Here is a 10,706-nt window from a genome sequence, read left to right as displayed (position 1 = left end):
GCTTGTGAACTACAGTAAAATATGGTATGCTTATCTACTGTGGATGTGGGACACTCATAAACACACCTGGCATATTGCATTCACAAGTGTTTGTCTCTCTGAATTTCAGCTTAGGCTAATGTGCCTTAGGGCAAGTACATAATTATAGTACTTTTGATCTTTCTTATTGTCAGTTCTAATCATCTGTTAAACTAGGAATCAAATGATTTTTCCTTGGAACCTTGGCTGTATCAGTGGTTCTTAAGGTTCTTAACACAGAGGGACCAGCAGTGTTGTTCCACCATACTTGATCCCCTTACTGTTTAAGAACTATTTCAGGGGTTGGAGGTGTGGCTTAGTCGGTAAAGTACCAGGCAATGAGTGAAAGTATCAGGTACTGAGGTCATGTCTCAGTTCATGTCCCAGACTTGCACTGAAAACAAAACAAACAAACCCACCGCTTTGTTAAAGAAACTTATAGACTACCAATGTTTCGCTAGATCTGGTTCTCATACTGCATTTCCTTGTCTCACCTGGAGCAGAGGGTCTTTTAGTATTAGAAAATTTATAATGCGGGCTGGAAAGGTGGCTCAGTGGTAGAGCACTTGCCTTGCATGCCTGAGGCCCTGGGTTCGATTCTTCAGCACTACATAAGCAAAAAGAAAAAAGCGGGAAATGGCACTGTGGCTCAAGTGGTAGAGCGCTAGCCTTGAACTGAAGAGCTGAGGGACAGCGCCCAGGCCCAGAGTTCAGGCCTCACGACTGGACCCCTCCCCCCCCAAAAAAAGAAAATTTATAATGCTAGCCAGGTGCTGATAATCCTAGCTACTAGCTGTAATCCTACTCAGGAGGCTGAGATCTGAGGAGAAAAGTTCACAAGACTCCAATATACTACTCAGAAAAAGCTAGAAGTAGTTCTATGGCTCAAGTGGTAAAGCACTAGCAAAGAAGCTTAGGGACAGTGCCCAGGCTGTATGTGCACACACACACACACACACACACACACACACACACGTTATGTATGTATGTATATGTATATATGCACCTCTCTGAAGGAAAGATAATTTCCCAGTTTTCTTCCAGCTTGCTGATCAGTCATTAAGAATTACTTCCGGGGCTGGGAAGGTGGCTCAGTGGTAGAACGCTTGCCTTGCATGCATGAGGTCCTGGGTTCGGTTCCTCAGCACCACATAAGCAAAAAGAAAAAAGCTTGAAGTGGCATTGTGGCTCAAGTGGTAGAGCGCTAACCTTGAGCTGAAGAGCTGAGGGACAGTGCCCAGGCCCAGAGTTCAGGCCCTACAACTGGACCCCCCAAAAAAAAATTACTTCCAAGTGTGTCCCCAGAAAATAGAGCTTGCTGACTGAGCTTCAGACATCAATCAACAGAGGAGCTTGGCCATGATATAGACGAGGCCAGAACCTTGGGTAGTAATTAGAAAGGAAACTAAAGTCAGGGAATCTCCAGGCACCCTTGCAGATAAGCTGCGCTTTTCCCAGAAAGTTTGATGACAGTAGACAGTTAAATATCTACAAGGTCTGGTCTTCTAAGTTGTTGGTGAGCACAAGTTCACTGAACTCTAATAGGAACTGAGAAACTAGGTACCTTTCTAGGCACTGAGGAGTGGATAAGCATAAGAGCCATCTGCGGCTTTGCGTGTGTTTGTGTGTTGGTACTGGGGCTTGAACTTAGGGACTTTGGTTTTGTTTTTTTCACTCAAGGTTGGTGATACCACTGGAGCCCTATCTTCATTTCTGGCTTTTTGCTGGTTAATTGGAGCCAAGAGTCTTTTGGATTTCTTTGCCTGTGCTAGCTTCAAGCTGAGAGCATCATATCTGTCTCCTAAGCATTTAGGATTACAGGTGTGAGCCATGGGCCCTCCTCTGTTTTAACTAGCATGAATCCTAAATATTAAGCTGGATATGCTTACACACACCTGCAATTCCAGCACTTGTGACAATGAGGCAGGAAAATTCAAGACCTACTGTTGTCTCAGCCAGGCACTAATGACTCACACCTGTAATCCTAGCTACTCAGGAGACTGAGATCTGAGGATAGTGGTTCAAAGCCAGCTTGGGCTATAAGGCTTACCACCAATGAACCATTAAAAAAGCTGGACGCAGCTGGGTGCCAGTGGCTCACACCTGTAATCCTAGCTACTCAGGAGGCTGAGATCTGAGAATATCGAGGTTCAAAGCCAGCCCGGGCAGGAAAGGCCATGAGACTCTTATCCCCAATAAACCACTCAGAAAACCGGAAGGGGTGCTATGGCTCAAGTGGTAGAGTGCTAGCTTTGAGCTGAAGAGCTGAGGGACAACGTCCAGGCCCAGAGTTCAAGCACCATGACCAAAAAAAAAAAAAAGCTGGAAGCAGAGCTATGACTCAAGTAGAAAAGCACACACACACACACACACAATCAGACTTGCTTCCACATACGTTTTATATTCTTGGTGTGGCCTTCAAGAGCACCTGGCACCTCTTTGTGAGAAGTTACGGGCATTATATGTGGGGGCTCACAGGACCGAACTTGCTTGGAGCTCTTACAGCTGCCTGTGCAAACGGATCCTACAATGTAGGATGTAAAACCAGACCAAGTGTTGGCTCTACTTGGGCTGCAAGAAATTCTCTCGTGTAAGTGGCTGTAAGGCAGACTGGCCTCTCAAGAGGGCATAAGTCCTGATGTACAGTAGAGTCTGTGGTACCAAGACACTACACATGGGGCTGGGAAGATGGCTCAGTGGTAGAGCGCTTGCCTTGCATGCCTGAGGCCCTGGGTTCGATTCCTCAGTACCACATAAGCAAAAAGAAAAAAGCCGGAAGTGGCGCTGTGGCTCAAGTGGTAGAGCGCTAGCCTTGAGCTGAAGAGCTGAGGGACAGCGCCCAGGCCCAGAGTTCAGGCCCCATGACCGGACCCAAAAAAAAAAAAAAAAAAGACACTACACATGGTAATCCTGAACAGGTTACCCGTGACTCACTTTGCCAAGACAAGGGTGTGTGCCACCAATGAAGAGCTGGCAGCAGTGACCTGCATGGCGTCACCAAGCACCATTCCTCCCCCGCTCTATCCCTCCCCTCATGCCCACTGACTCATTCTACCTCACTGACTCGGTCACACACCCTCTATGTGAGGGTGTTCAAATGGCTTGGGGTGTCATTTCAGGTGTGCTTTTTGACCTGTGATAGATAATGGATGAGAACAAGGCACCATTTGTGTAACAAAGACTTAGTCAGTGCTTTATTTTTCTTGTGGTATTGGAGTTTGAACTCAGGGCCTTGGGCTTGCTAAGTTGGGTCTCTACCATTTGAGACACACAGGTCTGTTTTCTGCTGGTTATTCTGGAGGATTCTAGCAATTTTTTCTGATAGGTTAGCTTCAAACCTTTTCCTACTGATCTCAGTCTCCTGAGGAGCTTATATGTATGAGCCACTGGCAACAGGTACTTGTGGGTTTTTTTTTTTTGTTTTTTAGTGATACCAGGAATTGAACTCAGGGGCCAAGTACTCTATTTGAGCCATGCGTTGGCCCTTTTGCTTTATTTTTGTTTCGAACAGCTGTGGGTTATTAACCGGGCCAAGTCTGACTGCCATTCCCCTACTTAGCTTCAGGTCCTGGCAACTTTTTCATGGACTGGCCTCAACCCTGATCCTGTCTTTTATCTCCCAAGTAGCTGGGATTAGAAATATGCACCACTATGCCTGGTCCTGATTAGTACTTTGCGATAACTTCTAGCAAACAAGGAGCCCAAGTGATGCCACCCAGAGATCTTGGCACCCTTTGGGAACTACAGTGACCCACAATACCTGTGACAGTGTTAAGTCTAAAAGAAACCACAATACATCTGTTTCTATTATAAAAATTTATCAAATAAATCATTTGAATCTTTAAGAGGTTTTTAGCAAGTTAAATGATAAAAAGAAAAACAAAAACCACTAAGCCGGGAGCTGGTGGCTCACGCCTGTAATCCTAGCTACTCAGGAGGCTGAGTTCTGAGGATTGAGGTTCAAAGCCAGGCAGGGCAGGAAAGTCTTTGAGACTCTTATCTCAAAAAAAAAAAAAAAAAAACCAACCCACTAAAATAACCTAAGTCCTTTAACCCACCAAGTGGAACCTAAATTAAGTAAATCCTCTTATAACTTTAAAATGAGATTGCTAAATCACAAGTCTGATCTCACTACCTTGTATGCTCTAAGAACTGCGTTTCACCTTGCTAATCAGTGGATGGTCTCCTAAACAGGCTAGATCCAAACTCTGAGCCACAAGGTGAGTCTGTGATATGTCATGTGACCATACAATTATAGTGTCCAGGTAAGACACTTGTTTTTTTCTTTTTTGCCATAATGGAGATTGAACTCAAGAATTTTGTGCTTTCTAGGTAAGACTTCTACCACCTGAGTGACAGGTGGTAGCCTTTTACAAATGCTTTAGTTTGTTTTTATTAATCTCTACCCTCCCCCACCTAAAATACTGGAGTCTGAACCAAGGGCTTCCATTCACTCACCTTCCTTGCTAGGCTGGCACTCTATCAACTGAGCCATACCTACACACTGGCTTTTTGAGTTATTCTGGAGATGAAGTCCTGCTAACTTTTCTTCCCAGACTGGCTTTGAACCATGGTCTTTCAGATCTCAAGCTCCTGAGGAGCTAAGATTATAGGTGTGCATCACTAGCATCCAACATAGCTTGTTTATAGAGAGGGCCTTTGCTTTTGCCTGGGCCAATCTCTAACTGAGACTGGGATCTTAGTACCTCTGCCTCTCGAGTAACTAAAATCATAGGCATGTACCACCACATTTAATACCAACCTGAACACTTAAAATGAAAGGATGCTGTTAATTACTTGAAAACCAAAGGCATAAAATGAGACAAGCTTGCAGCTGCACACTGGGACTTGTAGTCCTAGCTACTCAGGAGTCTGAGGTAAGAGGATCACTTGAGCCTAATGTGGGCAAAGAATTCAAGGTACGCCTGAACCACTAACACAGGGCCTCTCCCATGGCCGGCCTATTGATAAGGCAGTGTGAGAAACTATGTATGTCTGCCCTCAAAGTCAAAAAGCTTGACTGGCACAAAACACCCTGGGACCTGTGATTAGCACCATATATGAGGTGAACAGTCTAAGGCTAGGTTCTGACACAAAGGCTTCTGCCTTCCATGGACATTTAACCAGACATGGACCACAACAGCTGAGGTAAAATTTCAATGGATAGTAAGTTCTGGGGTTGAGTCTCACCCCAACAATTCTAGCTTCTACAGGTGTGAAGTGGGCAGACTGTGTGTTGATCTACTGCCTGTTTCTCCTGATACTGTTTGCTACAGCTGCTAGTTTTGGGGGGGATTCTGGGCCAGGTGCTGTTCCCACTCGACTTCAACCAACTTGTACAATTCCATGGTGGCCTGGGCATCTTCCACAGAGGAATGTCCACTTTTCCCGGCCTGAACAGGGAGGAAGAAAAGAGCATAAAGCCATAAGAATTGTTTCTTCCCTTCCCAAACAATTCTGTACTCTTCCTCACCCTGCTACACACACACAGTATCTTTCGCAGCTTGTGGGCTGCCAAGACAGAACTTTGGCCCTACCCCTTATCCCAGAGTTCAATTCCCAGTTAGCCTTTCTGCCATCCACTTAAAGCCTTTCTAGAACAGGCTGTATATACCATATTAGTCTTAAGTTCCAGATCAAAGACAGGCCTTCTGAGTCTTCTATCTTCCCTGTCATTGTTTTGCTCTTACTGGCACTTGAACTCAGGACCTTGTCCTCTCATTTGACTTTTGTTGTTGTTGTGACAAGTATTCTACCACTAAGCCACATTCCCAGCCCTTTTGTCTTTTCTTTTAGGGAGAAAAGAGCTTTTTTTTCTTTTCCTCTTTATTTGAAATGTTCTACGATGTAGAGGCAAGGAATTACTATTCCTCTGTACAGATAATGAGACTACTACTTAGCCAAAATTCCCCCCACTAGACAATCCTGCTTGAAGTTCTACAGCCAGAGGACTTTTAGGATCAGAGCCTGAAGAAAGGCTGGGTGCTGGTGGCTCACACTTGTAATCCTAGCTACTCAGGAGGCTTAGATCTGAGGATTGCAGTTCAAAGCCAGCCCAGGCAGGAAAGTCTGTGAGACTCTTATCTCCAGTTAACCACCAGAAAACTGGAAATGCCACTGTAGAGCTCGCCTTGAGCTGAAGAGCTGAGGGACAGTGCCCAGGCCCAGTGGAGCTTGCCCCATGACCAATAAAAAAGAAAAAGAAAAAGGTAGTAATAAAAGCCTCTACTTTTGCCCAAGAGGTGGGATTTGTGGGGTGTGAAACACCTGAGAGAGGATACCTGTATATCTCGGTCCAGCAGCTTCTTGGTGAGATTCTTTAGAGACAAGGTGATATTCTCTGGTTGGTTGGCCTTCCGGTTGAGGAGGGGTATTTGGGAGGTGTCGCGGGTGAGGGACTTCGGGTGGAAGTACTGCAGGGCTTTGTAGTCATTGTGGATGGCATGCCCCACCACTATCTTCCCTGAGAGTATCTTCAAGATCTGAAAAAGGGCATGGAAGAGAAAGAGAAGAGAGATTCAAAGTGAGAGCTCTTGTGTCCTAAAAGCCCAATATGGCCATCAGTATCTCTGTCATGTGTGTGTGTGTGTGTGTGTGTGTGTGTGTGTGTGTGTGTGCACATGCGTGCATGAATGCCAGTAGTGGGCTTAAACTCAAGGCCTGGGAACTATCTCTTTTTTACTCAAGGACGGCTCTCTACCATTTGAGCCACAGTTCTACTTGTCTTTTTGCTGATTAATTGGAGATAAGAATTTCACAAACTTTTCTGCTTGAGTTGGCTTCAAAACACAATCCTCTTAGCCTCCTGAATAGGTAGGATTACAGGTGTGAGCCATTGAAGCCAGACCCAGTTAGTTTCAATTGCCTACATATGTACTCCATCCTTGGAGAGTCCTCTCCCACAAGTCTTCTGTCTCCTGAAATCCACCTTCTGTTTTCCAGGATAAAAGCAGTGTGTATAACCTTGTTTGGATCTATATCACCTGAGGCTATTTACCTTCTTACTAATTCCCACCCCATGATGGATTAATCTGCCTTTTACTAGTAAATGGAACTTGCACTGAACATGTGACTCACTATGCTGGCTTTACACACATGACTGGAGCCCATAATATATCAAAGATGAACTCCAGGGAGGCAATAGAAGCCCCAATTAAATGTATGGTTACTTTGGGAGGAGAGCCTGTGGTTTTCATCAGTATCCCAGTGGTTAGTTGCTCCTGACTTTAACTGTAGTTTACCATCTACCCATATTCCCTTTATCTTGTATACGACAATCCGCTGTCAGAGACCCACCCCATCTTCTGTCCCTTCCTTGTGTGGGCCCTTTTCAAACCTTTTCCAACAGACTGTTTTGGTATATAAGGAATTATTGGAACTTGGTGGGTCCACAGAAAGCAAAGGGCCAGGACCTGAAAGTACAAAAAATGGAGCAAGGGTGCCCTCTGGTGGACTACCTAGAGCAGCTAGTTCCTCCCTTCCCTCTTCAACTCTCTTCTAGCCTACCCTTTCCTCCTAATTTGTTCTCTCAAATCCAGCACAAGGCTAGCATTTGATCAGTGAGACTAGAACCCCATAACCAGCCTGATGTCTTTCATGCCCTTTATAACAGGCATCTGACAATACAACTATGCCCAGTCCTTGTATCAACATTATGCCATTTCCTAAGCATGTCCAGGACTTCACAACCACTGCTCTGTCCGGTTCCATCATTAGCTGTTATTTCTTTCTTTTTTTTTTTGTTGGTCGTGGGGCTTGAACTCTGGGCCTGAGCGCTGTCCCTCAGCTCTTCAGCTCAAGGCTAGCGCTCTACCACTTGAGCCACAGCTCCACTTCTGGCTTCTTTCTTTCTGCTTATGTGGTGCTGAGGAATCGAACCCAGGGCCTCAGGCATGCAAGGCAAGAGCTCTACCACTGAGCGACCTTCCCAGCCCTAGCTGTTATTTCTTGATGCAAACTCCCAGTCCCCAGATCAATCACACTCAAAACCCCAAAATAGGTCTATGTCTCTCTTTCTTTCCTTTTTGTGTATGCTGGTATTGGTGCCTGAACTCAGGGCCTTGTGCTCTTGCCTGGCTTTTTTTCCTCAAGGCTGGCAATCTACCACTAAGCCATACTTCTACTCCTATCTTTTTACTGGTTAATTGGACATTGGAGTCTCTTTACTGCCCAGACTGACTTCAAATTGTGATACTCATATCTCAATCTTCTAAGCAGAATTACAGGTATGAGCCACCAGTAAAATAGATCTTGACTAGTGAAAGTTGTTTTACCACCTAATTGTACCTTCCCCACTACTGGCAGAACCCAAGGACCCTTTTTTTTTTGGGGGGGGGAGGGGTGCGTGTTGGTCCTGTGGCGCTCAGCTCCACTTCCATCTTCTTTTTTGGTAACTTATCGTAGGCAAGAGTCTCACTGACTTTCCTGCCTAGGTTGGCTTCGAACCTCAATCCTCAAATCTCAACCTATTAAGGAGAAATCAAGCATGAGCCATCAGCACTGGATTTAGGTCCCCCACCGCACCCCACCAGTCCTGGGGTTTGAACTCAAGATCTGGGTGCTGTCTCTGAGCTTCTTTTGCTCAGACTAGAGCTCTACCACTTAAGCCACAGCACAGCTTCTGGCATTTTCTGAGTAGTTTATTGGAGATAAGAGTCTCATGAACTTTTCTGCCCAGGCTGGCTTCGAGCTGCAATCTTCATATCTCAGCTTCCTGAGTAGGTAGAATTACAGGCATGAGCCCCAGCATCGGGCATGGCTTTCTTAATCATCTGATATTTTCCCTCCCTCCATAGTTCTCTGTGGGGTGATATTCCCAGTGATATACCTTTTGGAAAAAAAGGCCTGATTTTTTTTCCCCACCCTGATGCCCCATGCTTCTCACCTGGCTCCGTGCAGTCTTGAAGGGTGTGGCATTCACCATGTGTTGTTTGCAGATACCACTCCACCTGGTTCGGTAGTCAACAATGTGGCAAGGGGGACGGATGTACTCATCATAAAGCACATCTCCATTGTAGTTGACAATGCTACATCGTGCCAAGGAACTAACATGTCCCTTGGGTCCTGTGCCTACCATCTCACAGTCAACTGCCACCATCTTGGTTGGCAAGTTCTGGGATGCTCCAGAGCACTTATTCTCTAAATGAGTTTGGGTGGAGTTCTGTGTGGCAGTCTTCTGAGAGGGTTTCTTCTGGATACCATTCTTCTGGGAGTCCTTCTTCTGGATGCCATTCTTCTGAGGGTCCTTCTTCTGGATGCCATTCTTCTGGGAGTCATTCTGCTGGAAGCTCTTCTTCTGGGAGGGCTTTGGGTGGCTCTTAATCTTTGGAAGGGCACTCTCAAACTCTCCCAGCAAATCTATCTTCGCCACAACAGAATTAGTCTTTGAAGGTGCAGGGGTCAACCAAGATACAGCTGCTTTCTTATCCTGGGACTGCTCTGATCTGCTGCTGGAGGCAGTTGTTTTCTTTTTTGGAAAGGAAGGGGCCTTCCGGGTGCCATCCATGTTTTGAGCTCCTCCTTTCTTTGGAGGATCTGGGTTCACTTTAGTTACCTTGGTAGAGTGCTGATTCTTTTTATTCAGAAAGCCTCTCTGTTCCAGCAGTCGTCTCCTCTTGACAAATCTTTGGTGCTTGGCATTCCCTTCTAATGTCTTTTTGGGAGGCTCCCCAAAATCCAGATTTAGGAGTATGGTAGACATGAAGACAATGAATGGTGGGACAGCAGTTGGGAAGAATGGCTTAAGTATGGAAGAAAGATGAGGAACTCATTCTTTGTTGAATCCCATTGTCCAACATGTGGTCTGGAGAAAACCGTGGGGTCCAAAGTGATTCTGGTACCTGCATCCATAGGCCTGGGGGAAAATGAGATTAAGACTCTGTAGGACTTAAGGGAGGAAAAACATCAGAACAACCTTCCAGGTAAGGGTAAATAAACAACATTGAAATGATAAAAGGCGAACTGTACGCAGGAAGCCTATTTTCTTATGAAGCACCACAATGAACTAATCAGGTAAGTCTGAGGAAGGTCATTTCCTTATGTCTGTTTCCTCAAAGGAAGGGGCTGAAGGTCGAAGACAGTGTGTGCTAGCATGCTGGGGATGGCGAGGCCAATGAGTTTCAACTCTGCAAGATCTAGGAAACCAGAACAGGATCGGCCTGTTCTGGATCGGCCTTGAAAGAGAACATTTAAGTCTGTTAGAAAGCAGGGACGGGCAAGCCTGGCATAGCTGACCTCTGATTACCCAGGCGTACAATGCTGGTTCCACACATGAAGGTACCAGGCACCCTTCTTCCTCGGCTCCACGTGGGACAACATCTATGTACATACACATCGCCCAAGTCCTCCCAAACAAGGGCCTTTGAGTCACAGACCAGAGGCACCGGGCGGGGAGGATTCGGAGATCGAGGCAGCCCAGGGGTGCTTTAAGTGGATAACTTCCCGGCATGCTCACAAACCTACCTCTTAGACCGACCCTACTAGGAACGGAAGCGCCCGGAACCGGATGCGGAAATCCGCGCGCGCCGACGAGCCCCGGGGCGGTAGGAGCGCGGGTTGAAACCGGCCGGGGGTCGGCGCCCGCGCGTCCGGTGCACCCCCACTTCCGGTAGCGACGCTAATGATTCCGAGTGCGAGAGCAGCGGCAGAGGCGGAGGAGGGGGGGGTGGCGTGGGTGGGGGCGGGGGAGG

General features: G+C 46.4%; 1 protein-coding gene across 3 annotated transcripts; it reads right to left on the bottom strand.

The window, feature by feature from the left end:
• Positions 1–3,995: 3,995 nt before the first annotated feature.
• Positions 3,996–10,655, bottom strand: Isg20l2 (interferon stimulated exonuclease gene 20kDa-like 2). 3 transcript variants are annotated; one of them, XM_013030635.1, is made up of 4 exons: positions 10,480–10,655; positions 8,903–9,871; positions 6,300–6,500; positions 3,996–5,411 (listed from the first exon to the last, which is right to left on the bottom strand). In XM_013030635.1, exons 2-4 carry the CDS (start codon positions 9,716–9,718, stop codon positions 5,298–5,300), a joined length of 1,131 nt encoding a protein of 376 aa, XP_012886089.1. In that variant the 5' UTR covers positions 9,719–9,871; positions 10,480–10,655; the 3' UTR covers positions 3,996–5,297. The 3 variants fall into 3 exon arrangements, with proteins under 3 accessions (XP_012886089.1, XP_012886090.1, XP_012886091.1); XM_013030636.1 differs by lacking the exon at positions 10,480–10,655 and adding an exon at positions 10,392–10,478; XM_013030637.1 differs by lacking the exon at positions 10,480–10,655 and adding an exon at positions 10,252–10,293.
• Between the last annotated feature and the right edge of the window lie 51 nt (positions 10,656–10,706).

This window comes from Dipodomys ordii, unplaced genomic scaffold (genome assembly GCF_000151885.1).
Source record: "Dipodomys ordii isolate 6190 unplaced genomic scaffold, Dord_2.0 Scaffold131, whole genome shotgun sequence".
Lineage (NCBI taxonomy): Eukaryota > Metazoa > Chordata > Mammalia > Rodentia > Heteromyidae > Dipodomys > Dipodomys ordii.
This window is presented reverse-complemented; position numbering and strand designations above follow the sequence as displayed.

What these genes read in the sequence shown, in the direction of transcription:
- Isg20l2 (XM_013030635.1), bottom strand. Translation starts at nt 9,718, where the DNA reads ATGTCTACCATACTCCTAAATCTGGATTTTGGGGAGCCTCCCAAAAAG. An exon ending in TCAAGACTGCACGGAGCCAG is followed by an intron (nt 6,501 to 8,902) that starts GTGAGAAGCATG and finishes GCCCTTTTTCAG; the next exon opens with ATCTTGAAGATACTCTCAGG. An exon ending in TGCTGGACCGAGATATACAG is followed by an intron (nt 5,412 to 6,299) that starts GTATCCTCTCTC and finishes CTCCCTGTTCAG; the next exon opens with GCCGGGAAAAGTGGACATTC.